The sequence below is a fragment of the Epinephelus moara genome, chromosome 3 (genome assembly GCF_006386435.1).
Source record: "Epinephelus moara isolate mb chromosome 3, YSFRI_EMoa_1.0, whole genome shotgun sequence".
Taxonomy (NCBI): Eukaryota; Metazoa; Chordata; class Actinopteri; order Perciformes; family Serranidae; genus Epinephelus; species Epinephelus moara.
This window is the reverse complement of record NC_065508.1, coordinates 11,780,718-11,795,556: the sequence shown is the minus strand read 5'-3', so window position 1 is coordinate 11,795,556 and position 14,839 is coordinate 11,780,718. Positions and strand designations below refer to the sequence as shown.

At 40.2% G+C, this 14,839-nt stretch overlaps 2 protein-coding genes across 2 annotated transcripts in view; one reads left to right on the top strand and one right to left on the bottom strand.

Moving 5' to 3' along the window:
• The first annotated feature begins 14 nt into the window (after window positions 1-14).
• ca4c (carbonic anhydrase IV c) lies at window positions 15-10,056 on the top strand. Its single transcript, XM_050040619.1, has 8 exons — window positions 15-131; window positions 5,735-5,782; window positions 6,739-6,903; window positions 7,022-7,167; window positions 7,635-7,727; window positions 8,553-8,619; window positions 8,757-8,920; window positions 9,235-10,056. Exons 1-8 carry the CDS (start codon window positions 77-79, stop codon window positions 9,421-9,423), a joined length of 927 nt encoding a protein of 308 aa, XP_049896576.1. The 5' UTR covers window positions 15-76; the 3' UTR covers window positions 9,424-10,056.
• Window positions 10,057-11,423: 1,367 nt separating this feature from the next.
• asl (argininosuccinate lyase) overlaps window positions 11,424-14,839 on the bottom strand; it is an 11,009-nt gene continuing 7,593 nt past the window's right edge. Inside the window, exons 11-16 of the mRNA XM_050041240.1 lie at window positions 14,098-14,182; window positions 13,611-13,670; window positions 13,437-13,520; window positions 12,216-12,296; window positions 11,912-12,018; window positions 11,424-11,808 (exon numbers count right to left, since the gene is read on the bottom strand). Of these exons, the coding sequence (XP_049897197.1) occupies window positions 11,664-11,808; window positions 11,912-12,018; window positions 12,216-12,296; window positions 13,437-13,520; window positions 13,611-13,670; window positions 14,098-14,182 (562 nt within the window). The 3' untranslated portion in view covers window positions 11,424-11,663. The remainder of the gene's footprint in view (window positions 11,809-11,911; window positions 12,019-12,215; window positions 12,297-13,436; window positions 13,521-13,610; window positions 13,671-14,097; window positions 14,183-14,839) is intronic.

Here is a 14,839-nt window from a genome sequence, read left to right as displayed (position 1 = left end):
AAATGTAGCTCAGAGTCAGTATGTGAAGGCAGCTGAAATTAGTCTTTCAGGCTCTCCTCTAGTCTCTGTGCTGATCATGGATTTTTCTGTCTACCTCCCGACTCTGCTGTCTGTCCTTTCTCAGTGCACAGGTAGGAAACAAACACACACACACACATAGGACAATTAAAACTGCATAAAAAGCTGTGCTTGGATTTAGTTTTTGGGCCTAGTTTACATCTTGGCCACACATTCCTTTAAATTTGGGAGTTTTAAACTTTTGAATCATTATTTTATCCCTTATTAAAAGTATTTTGTTGCTGCAGTTGCAGGTAGTTAAAATATGCTGAAGAGACTGATGCAGCATTTCATGAAGATGCTTTGCAAATGTGACTTCTAACAGAAAAGAAAAACTTTTACAGCTACAGAACTTAATTAAAGGCAGTGATTCTCCCCCTGCGCTAAGAAAGAGCTCACAAGATAACTGACTGTTGAAAAGCAGAAACTACATTTCTGAAACACAAAGATATGCATATATTCCACTGGAGCTTCTTTTTTCATGTACATTAGTGGCTAACTTTATTTCTTCAGGGCACTTCAAATAAAAAAAGGGAGAAAAGTAGATTTTGAACTGGTCACAGCTGGTGGACATACTGCAGATTATTTCCTTAAATCACTGATTAACATTTGGTCCATAAAATATATTTTAAAACAAGAAAAAAAAACCTGTGGAAAAAAAGAGCTCAAGGTGCGACATCAAATACCTTGTCTAGTTTTGTCCGAGCAACAGCCCCAAACATTAGAATATAAGACCAAAAATAGCAGCAAACTCTCCCTTTTGAGAAGCTGGAACTGAAGCATTTTACTTGAAAAAAATACTTAATAATCAATAATCAGAATAGCTGCTGCTTTATGTTGATGAACTAATTAATTAATGGACTAATCTTTGCAGCTCTAGTTTCAAGAGGAAGTTGCTTTGTTTTAAAGGAGCTGTATGTGACATTTTAACCTGTTCTCACTCTGAAGTCATCACATGTAGGTGGCTGAGCCAGCAGCTAACAGTGCTAACAGTGCTGACAAAGCTAATACTGTTAACAGGAACGATGTTCTGCCAGTGTTGGGCAGGATGGTGTTATCTAACCGCTGTATCAGAACAAAGCAGAGCTGTGGCCGTTAGCTAGCCAGTAGGCTATGGCCCCCAAGGCTGAAAAATGGTGCCAGCGTGGAAGTGCCAAAAGCTGCAGTTCCTTAAACGGCCTATTGAGGCTGGCTCCAGAAGCCAGTCAGTCCTCATAGACCCCCATGTTAAAATGCCTAACTTAATAGCAGAAATAATAAGCCTGGTAAAAAAAAATGCCTTTGGTCTCTATAGTTAATTTCACTGTTCAGGGGTGAATTTTTATATAACTCACCTGTATACATTTTATTAAGGCTTGAAGTTATGCACAATTAAGAGCAGGCTTCTTTGAGTGGCAGGCTGTCTGGCGATAGTGTCTTCAGCTTCTCAGTCAGATCCACCCCTCACTCCTCCACAGCGCCAGCATCTCGACCAAATATGGTCACTTCTGGCTCCAAAAACCAAGATGCCAACGGCCGAAGTGCTGAACTTGAGGCTTTAAAACTGGAGTCCACTAACCAGAGGATAACAGCACGGTAGCTACGTCCGTTATTTTTAGTCTATGCAAAAAACAAAGAAGCTTGTATTACAACCAGAGATGTATAGTAATAGCTAGATATTGGACCTCAAGATGGCCCCTATTCAGTTCAATGGAGTTGCTCACCTAATGCATATGCCAAATAAAGTTCCCAGCTTCCAGGTTTACTTCTGGGGAATGCGGCCCACTGAATATGCACAGTAGTGTTTCTTCTGCTGACTCAGCCTGCAAGTTCTTTCTCAGCTCATAGACTTTACACTGTGATGACGTCATGGATTTTTAAATCGCTTTTATCGGCTCGAGGAAATTTTTACAAATATAAAACTACCATGGATCAAAGTTTCTTGTTAGTCATAACTATAATTGACCTTGTTTTCAGTGTGTCCTGTCAGCAGTTTTACAGACGGTGGTCTATGAGGAAAATGCTTTTTTGGCCAAGTTTCAAGTTTATTTGTCACATACACAATTATATTCCTATTCATATATTCTATTCTGAACATATTCTAAAAAATAAAGAGGCAGCTGAGTGGACCACCCTCCTAAGAGACAAATAGTCCCGCTTGGTGCTGCCTCCCATCCAGGTGGTGAGGCCGCAAGGGATTTTTTTGCTGCAATATCGCAAATGGCCACTGGGAAAAACTGGTAGCAAGGCTGAGCGGCTCTCCTGGGGGTCTGTTCAGGACACTATTACTCCACTATTTTTTGACATTTCATATAGTTGTTTTGTGCTTCAGTACATTAATGCTTTCAATATCCCATACAGCTCCTTTAAAGTGGGACGATGTATCTTTTGTTGAAAAGCAACGACTAATATGAGCTAAGATTAGCCACCACACCCTAACGCTCATACCAGACCAAGGAAGGTTTAGACCTTCGAACTGAGCTTAACTGTTCTCTATTACTTGTGAGTTAAATTTGTCATTTGTAAGAGGAAGAGTGTGTTATTTCTTTTTTTTTTTCAAACCTCACACTGTGTAAGTTTAAAGGCTAAAAAAAGATGTGAACCACTGATGTAATCAATGCATTTCTTTAGATGCTAGTTCATCAGCATCATGTGGACTAAGTGTAAAGAAAGGAAAAGAAAAGAAAACAGTGGATTGTCTCATGTTTGGCTTCTCTGTGCTGCTCACTTTGGCACAGGTGTATGAGCCAGGTGGAGCAAAGCCAGCCTCCACCTGTGCATTGTTCTCAGTTGGTGAGAACTGTTGTCCCCTTTCAGAGAATGGCATTGTGGGAGACAGCGGGGTTAATCTGTGTTCCTATATTAGCTAAATGGTTCTCTATAGCGCCTTTCATTCCCATTGCAGAGTCAGACACTGGAGTTCACATCAGCCACACAATACACAACCACAGCATCAGACTAATCGGCCTCACCAGCACCTCTTTGATGGACACGTTTAATGCGGGGCCGCAGTTAAGGAGTTGGATAAAGGGCCAGCGGTCCAATAAGTGAAATCACCACTTCTGATTAAAGATCAGTCTGTATCTCTTTATCTCTAACTCACTGTGTTTAGACGTAACGAAATCAATAAAGGATTCATTTTGATATGCCAAGTCCATAATGGCAATTTAGCTTCCACTGTGATTATTGATTTCACATTATGACCTCAGCTTCAACATTTGTAAATCTAATGCAGGAATGTCAATGTGTCTTTTTTAATTTTAACAGTATAAATCAGACTGTGGTCAATATATTCAACTCTGATTGGCTAATGGCACTGGCTCTTTTAATGCTAACAGTGACCAGCAAGTACAGTACAAGTACCAAGAGGTACATATTAAAAAATGTATTGTTAGCAGTTTTTCTCCAATGCTCTGGTGCACTCCTGCCAACTTCAGCAGCATTTCTGAGTTCACATTGCACCCATAAATGATCATTCGTATATCAGTTACTCACCTCGTGTCACCTTGAATTCATGAATAAAACTTTGTCTTTCTGGCATGCCTCCACAATGAATGAAGAATCCAAAAACAGCTAACATTCTTGATAAATTGAAGTAAAGGTGGACTGCATTTAAAAACAGAAAACTATATCGAAACTCACACAATTCATGCAGGATAATACAAATCTCATTTATCCAGTCATATGCACAATTCCCTTCCTATTCAAAACATTTCCGCATAAACAGTCTCACGCAGGGACGAGTAGCACACATGGGCAAGCATGTGTGTTTTTCTCTGTTCGAGCAGAGCTCAAACATATGCACTTGCCCAGTTGCGTTACTTGTATGTAGAAGTGTTTTAAATAGTACAGTTTTAGTAAAAGTGCATGTGTTTAGGAGGTACTGAGGATACAACTTGATAAATAAGACCTGGATTATACTATACGAGTTGTTTGAGGGTTTGTTCATGGATTTTTTTATATAATTTTGCTGTTGTTAAACACAAACTCCTTTACTTTAATTCACCAAGAATGTTGGCTGTTTTTGGATTTCTCATTCACCATGGAGACATGCCAGAGAGACAAAGCTGTCTTCACAAATTCAAGGTAACACAAGATGAGTAACTGATATGATGATGATGATGATCCTTTAAAGTCTTCTGCTCACAATATTCTCAGTGTTATTCCCAGTAAAAAAAAAAGTATTTCTGTTGTTTTAATGCACTGACTGTTTGAAGCAAAGGTAAAACAATACTTTGACTCTATAGGAATCACATGTAAATGAAAAAACAGAGGGTAAAGAAACTAGGAAATGCAGCTGTAGTGTTGGGATTGTAAGATGAGAAATTCTATGTAGGGACATTATTAAAATTTGCAGCAGTAATATCACTCTGGCACCTTGTCCATCCCTTCAGCTGCTTCCCTCAGTGTTCATGCACACCATTGCCATTCTTCATCCAACAGATGCCCTCTGAATTTCCCTCACCCTCACGTCCAACTGAACTTCCCCACCGACCCACTCACCTGTTTCCCATTTCTCCTAATCAGCCCAGCACATTTATCTGTTCATTTTCACCAGTTCTCTGTCAGCTTGTCAAAGTTGCAGTGTTGTTTACTCGATTCACGTTATTGCTTTTAAGCTGTAACCAAACAAATCTGATAAAATGAATGGTCTCAACTGAGTGCATTATTTTAAAGAACTGGTAATTCGACAAACACAAATCTCACGTCCAGGTCACACTGCAAAGCCAGTGATGACATCACTGTAGTCATACCGAGGTTGGATTTGCCGCATAAAACATTTGTATCTCAGGTGTGTGAGCAGGTGTGTGATATTGCTGACTGTGTGAACAATTTTGAGAACACAGTTTTGAGCATGCGTTTGCTGTTTTTCATATAAAAAGACAGTTGTGAGTTGTTCTCATTGTCTGTTCTCAAAACTGGGCATTTTTTGGTTTGTGCGTCAAACCATTGGAGAAAAACTTAGCTTTGCATTTATATAATTTAATGAATTCCCCACCAAATAATATATCATATATATATATATATATATATATATATATATATTTCATGTATCAAATATTGTTGTGTATTTAGCCTCTTGTCACCACAGCAGTTTTCTACCTAGCCGGCTGGACACTCATTAAATTAAAGCCATCATTGTGGTTTCTTTTTAACCCTGTGTGTTCAAGTTCAAAGTGATCACCTGTATTTTCAGTGTTTGTGTAACCTCCAGTTAAATAGCAGTGAGCTTTGCTCCCAACAAACTGGTGAGGAAATCACTGAGTGTGTCACGTGTTGGTCATGCATCATTAATTTGTCATTGCTGACACATTTGTCATGTTATGCTCATATTAGGGCTGTGAGAGAATTTATATTTCACTGATGAGCACAAAGAGGCGTCTGAAGGACAGGATTAGTAATGTGAGAATTAATAATTATCTTGGCTTGTGTGTGTGCATGTGTATGTGTGTGTGTGTGTGTGTGTGTGTGTGTGTGTGCGCGCAGAGCACGAACACATTAGCAGGTCAGTGAGTAAGACTGCTGACTGAGAACATAAACACAGTGGTTAATGGAGCGTGAAAATGAGAGGAATTAATGCTCAGTTATTAACCAGAGAGAGAGAGAGAGCCACATTGTTTGACACAAGAGAGAAGTGTCCTGAACAATAATATTCTGTGTGTCTGCGTCTAAACTGAGCTCTGTACTTTCTTTCCAGCTCAGTGGTGTTACCAGAGCCAGTACTCCTGTGACGACACATGCAGAGGTAAGACTCAAATGGAAACCCTATAATGAAAGAACGCACTTGACATGTCCTTCACAAGCCTGTGATCTGTAAAGTAAGTAAAACCTCTGTACAATACCTGCTCAGCATCAAACAGCAGACACATTGAATGATTGGCTGGTGAACATGGTGCAGCATTTAGCAGCTAAGGAGCCAGATAATACCCTCAGGAGTTGGTAGAGACCAAAAGCGGAGCTAAAAGGAGGGTGGATATTGGTCTTCAATTTTAATGTTGTTTTAGATCTGCTGGATGGAACATATCAGTAATGTGTTCAGAGCTAGATTTTTGCTGCACCCCAACTGCACAAAAAAAAATATCAGTTGTTCAGATGTACACTCTTCCATACACTTGGATAAAGTTGGATAATTCTCAAGAGACAGATTTAGAAGAATGGTCAAAATCAAAGCAGCCTAGATTGAGACATCCTGGCTTTTTGACTGCTGTAGTAATGTCCATAATGCAATGCTCAGAGGCGTCTCTCCTTAGATCCTCTTGTCTCTTAAATGCTCACTTCTTTCAAACATCACACCTACAGTTTTGTGACCAGCCTAGTCACCACAATAAATGGCATTGTACATTTCTGCAAACCACACATATGTTACACTTACACGTTTTTTACGTATCATATCAACATTTCTAAAGCGACATAGTTCAGAGGACATGTATATGAGCTGAGTTTCTCATTAGGAGGAGAGGATGGTGGAAGGGCATGATATGTTCATCCTCAGTGGGATTAGTAGTGCTAGCAATGTTTTCACAATAGTGCAGGTGAATGGTATTGTGCATTACAGAGCTTTAAAGATACTATGTGTAACAAGAACTTAATATATGCAGCCCTGACTCACCTGGTCTTCTCAGTAACATGGGGAAATAAAGACCAGTGTCACAGTGAAGCCTAACATCTGATGATGTTGCTGCTGCTGTTTGTGTCGTTCAGATCCTATCCGCTGGGCAGCTCAGTTTCCCAGCTGTGGAGGATTACGCCAATCACCCATTAACATTGTCACCAGCAAAGTGCACGTCAACAGCGCCCTGCCACCCTTCAACCTCATCGGCCACACCAACACAAACAACATCACAGTGGAAAACAAAGGACACTCTGGTAATGACAAGCCCATGTTACTTTCCTCCCTGTCAGCCCAGTTGTTTTTACCAGATGCTGAACACCTCTGGTTTGTTGATAAACTCTAAGTCTTACACTTGTATTCTCTTCACTGTAGCTCACTTTGCTCTGCCGCAGTCGGTCCGACTGACAGGAGGAGCTCTGCCCGGTCACTACAGAGCCGCCCAGTTTCACTTCCACTGGGGAGGTGAAGGGACGCCAGGATCAGAGCACACCATTGACGGAGAGAGGTTCCCCATGGAGGTTTGTCACACAGCAGCCAACATATCATTTGTTGCCTTGGTAATAAAAGTGTTGTGCTGGAAAACATCTTTTAGTCAACACAGGACTCAGTTAGGTTCAAGCGTAGGACAGTTTTTGCTGCATTTTCCATTAGACACCAGCATTTTTCTTTTTAACAAGGTGGAAGTAGGACTTACAGTGTCACAGTAGCTGTGATTGCATGTTTCTCTTCATGTAGGGGCAGTATAACAGTGTATATGGTCATATTTACTGGGATTTTCATGAGCATTATATCTAAATTGACATCTATAGTATCAGCCAAACCAGCCAATCAGAGGAGAAATTAAAACCAGCAATAAGCAGAGGGCAACTTTTTTTTAATGTTTTGGGGGTTTTTTTTGGAAAATGTGTTAAACATGGTTATACTGTGGGCCAGTATAAAATGCCATCCATAGAGTGACCCAGTTTGTTGTGTTTTGTGTTTCCAGCTGCATATAGTCCACATCAAGGAGCCGTACGGCTCTCTGGCAGAGGCAGAACATGATATGGCCGGTATAGCTCTGCTTGCCTTCCTGTTTGAGGTAACATGTTAAAAGGAAAGTTCACCCCCAAATGAAAAATACATATATTTCCTCTCACCTGTAGTGCTATTCACCAGTCTAGATTGTTTTGGTGTGAGTTGCAGGAGATATCCACCATAGAGGTGTCTGACTTCTCTCAAATATAATGGAAACACATTTCAAAAACTCACCATCAGCAATGTCTCTTTCCAGAAATCATGACCCGGTCACTCAAGATATTCCACAGACCTCATTGTGAGCAGTTTCATGTAGGAAACAACATCCGCCAACTGAATCAGTGCACAGAAGGAAATGTGTATATACTCATAGACGAGAGGCTCGTGATTGTGAGAGTGTGAGATGTGTCCTCCTCGGCTGAGCTGTAAGGTCAGCTAGCTCAGTGGTGCTAGGTGAGCTAGCAGTAGATGCACGCTTCCTTCTGCACAGTGATACACTTGGTGGGTGTAGTTCAGCAGAAAGAAAATAGTTCCTACATGAAACTGCTCACAACAAGGTCTGTGGATTATCTTGAGTAACCAGGTCATGATTAAAGAGACATTGCTTTGGATTTTTTCAAATGTATTTTTGGGGGCTTTAAGCACCAAAAGCCAAGTGCCATCTAGTTCCATTACATTGGAGAGAAGGCAGACATCTCTACAGCTGATATCTTCAACACACACCAAAACAATCTAGATTAATAAGTAGCACTACACATAAGAGGTAAATACGTATTTTTTTTATTTTGGGGTGAACTGTCCCTTTAAGCTTTGTCTTCATGACTCTGCACCTTAATAAAGATAAATTATCAAGACTTGCATCATAACATCGATGGTGTCTTCCTCACAGGAAACAACCGATGATCATCCTCATCTGGACCCAGTAATAGCTGCTTTGGGCCGGGTACAAAACAATGGTATGACTTTGGTAACTTAAATTAACTTTTTGTTAGTGTAAGGTCCTTCTTGTAAAATCAATTTTCAGTCTATTGTACAATTAAATCAAACCTAACTTTTCCTCCAAACACCTCTCCTCCCTTCTTTCTGTGTTAAGGCAGCAGCACAGTGATCCAAAACTTTCGACTCAGTGACATTATCCCGTCTGCAAAGGAGCTCCACAGTTACTACCGCTATGTGGGCTCCATGACAACTCCAGGATGTGAACAGGCTGTTGCCTGGACGGTGTTTCACAAGACTCTGCCCATCAGCAGTCGACAGGTGAGCAAGTATAGACTAAAAGCTTGGAGTCAGCACAGTGGTGACAAACTAGTCTTCCTGATTGTGTTTCTCTAACAAATCTGTGAATTTTTGACATAAATAGAGATACAGTGAAGTCCTTTACATCATTCATTATGAAATTTAATTGAAGAAATGTTATATCCCAGTGCAGAACTTAACTTTTGAGAGAAGATTTTTGGGAATTCAAATAAGAAGTGTCTATAATAACATTGGAAAAGTGGAAAGTAAATGTAGAAAGTCTGAAGGATCAGTGCCTGATAAAAGAGGTTGATCCTCTTTCCTCCCCGCTCCAGCTGGATGCAATAGTTCGGCAGTGTCGATTCTGGACGGGACAGCCCATGACAGACATCTTCAGACCTACGCAGCCTCTGGACGGCAGAGTTGTGTACCGGTCCAAGGCGAGTGCAGCTCTGACGAGTGTGATCCACCTGTGGTTCGGTGTGTTCTCAGCCGTAATCGGGACAACGTGTCTGATACACTGACTCAAGACATAAAAACACCTGATTTTAGTGGCAGAAGCTCGTGTATGTATCAAGGCAACTTTAACCTGTGTGATAGTTAAACAACAAACTGTTTATTATGTTTAAGGTTATTCATTAAACAAAATGTCACCTGCATTTGCACACAAACTATGGAACACTAAATCCATCATGATTGTTGTGACAGTGAGAGAATTTATTTTGTAAGGTGAAAGTAACTCACCTCTTAGCACTTAGTCTGTGTGTGAGTATTACGTAGGATCTTTACCTCAGCAGGCCTTTATGTTTCCTTTATTATGTTGTCATTAGGGGTCCATATATTCCTATATATATTCCTTAATGTGTTTTTTCAGTGAGATAGAAGTGTGATGATTAAAAAAACATCTAGAATTAGGGGTTCACAGTAACCTTTCTTTTTTTTTCTTTCTGACACTTACAAGCTGACTGACTTCCCTTTTTCATGAAGTGCTATCTCTTCTGTACTTCTGCATATTGTTTTCTTCGCTGTCTGTCAGAGTTTAATGTAGAAGACCAGACAATCAAGGCATTTCCTACGTGTACTGTACATGTGTTAATTTGTGGGAAAACCAAACAAGTTGTAAAATGTACATAAATACCTTTGATTCTCTGCCATAATCATGAGTTCTTCTTTATTACTGCTTATGGCTCTCTTTAAGTGGTTAGTGCTGAGTGCATTGCTTTGTCTATAATCAACATTTATCAAATTAAAACCAGGGAGAAATATGCTGCCAGATTTACTATGAAAAAACCCCCCAACTAGAATTATTACCTTGCATTTGTATGCATCCGCAAACCATTGAAGTTGCAGTGACACTTTACATTCATGTCAGTGCAGAGTCATGTGTGGCTGTAAGAGTTGACAATGCTTCAAATGTTTCACATTGTCACAGTGAAGATGACCTTTGACCTTTTGAATATAAAATCCCATCACTTCATCATTTTATCCTGTTAGACATTTATGTGAAACTTTGCCATAATTCGTGTATAACTGCTTAAATAATGGACAAAAATATGTTTTGTGAGGTCACAGTGACCTTGACCTTTGACCACCAAAATCTAAGTGGTTTATCCTCAAGTCCAGGTGGGTGTTTGTGCCAAATTTGAGAAAAGTCCCTTAATGCCAACGTGAGATGTCATGCTCACAAGAATGAGACAGACGTGAGGTCACAGTGACCTTGACCTTTGCCCACCAAAATCCAATCAGTTCATTTTTAACTCGAAGTGGATGTTTGTGCCTAAATTTGAAAATGTTCTTGAGATAACACCTCCAGCTACAGCTATCACCGGCGCAGAGGCATAACAAATTGACAGTATAAACCAGTAAATTTATTTGAACCCTTGTAATATTATCAATAGGACTTTAATAATTTTACATTAGGACTGCTCCAATTGGAGTTTTTAGGGACAGTGTTGATTTTATGTCAAAAAAATCTGAAACAGATCACTGACTGTTACTGTTTCTTAAGCATTTTACATAAAGTTTCTGCATAAACCCTCTTAAAAACATTTTTGCAATGTTGCCTTAATCTTGTGTAAACATTAGAAATAAATCTCCCTTGCCTTGTGCTTTAATACACTCTGTGGAGCTCTACGACAGGTGAGTTTTATGACTGTAAACTGGGAGTGGTAATTTATCATTGTGTCTTTGGTGTACCACTCTACAGTGACTACATGTTGTTTTAAGTTGATCCCAGCTGCAGCAATTTTTTCCTTGGCAACTATAAAGCAGATCTTATCTTATATATGTTACCATTAAATTAGCATACTTTATTTGAGCTGTATCTTTGGGCAGACAGGAAATGCTAACCCATTTTCATGACTTAAAATTATGTCTGTTTTTGCCTCTGCTGTAAAACTCACAACGTGTTCTGTGGCATTAAACAGCACCATCTTGAGTCTGTGTGGGTGTAGACAGGCAGATAAATTGCCTCAGATGCCTGAGCGGTGGAAGTCAGTTAGCCTCAAAAGATCAGCCTGTAAAACACTGCTTGAATAACATTTATTTACTGTCAGGTCCCTTGTAACACGTATGATCATGCATGATCAATAATCAGACGAAACCACTGATATATGGAGGTAAAAAAAGGAGAGAAGAATGTTTGAAAGGCAACATGGTTTCCAAGTCATTAGTAAGCCCTTTTGACCTCAGTCTGACATTTCATACTAGTGTAAATTGTGGCAGTAAACCTGATTCAACATTTTAAGGTGACATTAGGAAGATGTCACTGTGTGTGTTTCTTCAGCCAGGTCCTCAGGTGTTCCACCTGTGCAGCAACGCTACTCTGGGCTGTGCCTCCAGGGGCGCTATACTGCTCCACACTGCTCCTGTAGTCCCACACTGCGGATACGTTGCTTCCGAACAGAGGGCTGAAATGATAGAATAGATGCAGAGCAGAGAAAGAGAGGGGAAATCAAAATGGCATCAAAAATGCTGGTGGGGTATGTGTGTAAATGAGAAGAAGACAGTCACCTAACAGCACTCAGGTCTTCGAGAGTGAGTTGATTCAAGGCGATATTTTTGGATTCAGCTGCGAATACAGCTTTGCCAGAGATACCATGAGCCTCTCTGAAGGGCACCTGCAACACAAAATGACACAGACTCTGTTACTGGTGCTCTTGATGCATTCATGGTACAGCATCTTAAGAATATTCATGTTGCATTATTTGATTAAACATGGACTTTTATGTTCTTTTGAATCACATCTCTTTCCACTGACTTCTTAAAAATATTCTTACATTTGCATTTGGATGGAAATATCTGAAACACCACTCACCCCCTTTCTCACAAGGTAGTACGCCAAGTCAGTGGCCAGCATGTCTGGACTGAGGGCGGCTTCCATCACACTCTGATTAATCTGAAACACAGGACAAACATCCAAGGAAACAAAATCTTTTTCATTTTGTCTTTTGAAAGGCTTTGTCCTCTTTTGAAGTTTGTTAAAATGGAACTATGGTATTTTTCAACCTAAATCCTATTTTCTCATTTTTTGTGTGTCTAATTGACTCATGTGAACAAGTTTTGAAATTGGTCCAGTATTGAGAGACCGCTGCAGCCGGCAGTAGCAAAACAGGTTGCAATGTTACCACTCAGTGCATGTGCCCCTCGTCAATTTATGTCCATTAAAAGTGCTTGTTTTTGCCACTAAAATTATTATTAAAGTTATTATTACATTATTACAAAAAGGACCCTACAGAAAATTGAAATATTTTTCCCTATATTTGCTTGCTCAGACTCTTTAAGTCTTGCTAACAAGAAGTCTCGTTCTGGAATCTCATGAGTGGTGACTTGTTGCAAGACGATTATGGTGGAAATGATAGTGAGATAGTGAATATTTAGCCCACTTCGACAATGTGGTAAAGTCTGTGAGATTTCAGAACGAGACTTCTCGTTAGTGTGACTTGGACACAAAACAGAACAGAACAAGTGAAAGGTTCAGGAAAATGTTTCATTTCTCTGTAGGGTCATTTCCATAATGTTGTGAGACACTCTAGTAACTATCTGAGCCTGTTAGTGGCAAAAACAAGCACTTTTAATAGACATAAATGGACAGGGCACACCTGTACCGACTGCAGCACTCTCGCTCAAAACTGGACCAATTTCAAAATTGTTGTTCCCACAAGTCACTTGGACAAAAAACATGAGAAAATAAGGTCGAAAAATACTGGAGTTCCCTTTCAAAAAACAGTCCATGCTGCTTCGCACAGGAGAAACATAATAACAACTGTACGCCTTTTTAATAGCAAGTTCAGAAAATTCTGCACAATGCTGTGAAATTGGTGTGTCTGGGAATCGTGCAGACACTGGACATATTGTCTTTCTTTTTTCTAACACATGTGCAAGACTTCTGGAAATGAAATGGATGTAGCGAAATGAAAGAGGTCAAGGATTTTATACAAAATAATACCAAGAAGTCACAAATCTGATCTGCAGCCATGAGACCATTAAGTGTATTTTTTTTCTTTCAAAATAAGTAACTGTGTCTTAAGTCACTGACCTTGAGAGTTGACATGACTCCAGTTGTCACCTGCAGCACAGCATGCAGAGTATCATAGCAGTCAAACATGGCCTCCTTATCCTCCTGAGGAAGAAGGATGACAAAGACACCATGACCATGAAGTTAGACAGAATATATCCAGAAGTAACTGCACACAAACATACGCATTCATACCTGCAGGTCTTTGTTGTAGGTGCTGGGCAGGCCCTTCAGGGTCATCATAAAACCTGCACACTGAAATACCCAAAGTCAAAATGTGAGTTTGACAAGAAAACTACAACAAGTCACACAAATGTTCAAAAGAAAGCCAAAAAAGACCCCCTTCAAAAACAAGATGGTTCATCTCAAAGGGGATTATCCTAATAAAATAGACAAAGCAGTACAGTGCATCAAAGCACAGCGAGTCTGAATGTGCTGCTCTGACTAGTAAAACCTGACTTTTACACTGTGGTTTACTACGTTTGATTCTGCAGAAAAACTAATGATAGCTTTATGGCACATGAGGGCGCTGGTGTTCCAGAGAAGCTCCAAGCAGACAGAGGCAGGAGTGAAAAGTCTGCTGTACATACATGATCCTCCTCTAATCAGTAAAAGGGAAAACTTCTGAGCAAAGAAGCAACATCTCTGCAACAAAAAGCAACAGCGCTTATGGAGGTCTTACTCTGCCAAAGACACGACCTGCTTTACTCCTGATCAGCTCCAGACTGTCAGCATTCTTCTTCTGGGGCATCAGACTGCTGCCTGTGCTACATACAACAAGTGCAATTGAGAAGAAAGAAGGCAAATATAGAGTGGTGAAATAGGATGTAACACGTGCTCCAACAACACAATAATGACAGGACTCATGAAGAGTACAGCAGTTCACAGCAGTTGTAGTCTTTCAATAAAAAACGTTACATTTAAGGCCTTTGAGGGGCGAATGGGGAGAACTTGTTCGGACGCATGTTCGAGGCCACAACAATAAACCAATGTCCAATTCGTCAGGTTTCCAATTAACGGTTTCAGAGTCCGTCAAAGGTAAGTTTCCATTCATCAATTTCAGTTTCAACACGCTACAAACTCCTCATGCTGCCACACCTAACAGGTCTGTCACACACCTGCTCATCACTTGCACCTTACCTATATTACCTGCGTTTTCCTGTTCTAGTGCGCCACCCTGTGTACAAACATCAAAACTGCATCCATTTACATGAATCAAGACAAACACAAAGAATGTTATTGTGGCTCCAACAGACTCAACCTGATCTCACAGAAATACGTGAAATGACCACGACCTCTTAACACCGCATTCCGTGGTGGCAGCACGTAATGGGTTGAAATTACGTGCTGCCACCACGGAAACAATGCCAATGTAAAGTCAATTAGGGTCCTCTCCCGTGGTGGACACACGGATTCCCTGATTC

Excerpts from the sequence above, each read along its gene's own strand:
- ca4c (XM_050040619.1), top strand. The coding sequence starts at position 77 with ATGGATTTTTCTGTCTACCTCCCGACTCTGCTGTCTGTCCTTTCTCAG. Across the intron at positions 5,783-6,738 it reads CTGTGACGACACATGCAGAG|ATCCTATCCGCTGGGCAGCT; the intron begins GTAAGACTCAAA and ends TGTGTCGTTCAG. Across the intron at positions 7,168-7,634 it reads GAGAGAGGTTCCCCATGGAG|CTGCATATAGTCCACATCAA; the intron begins GTTTGTCACACA and ends TTGTGTTTCCAG.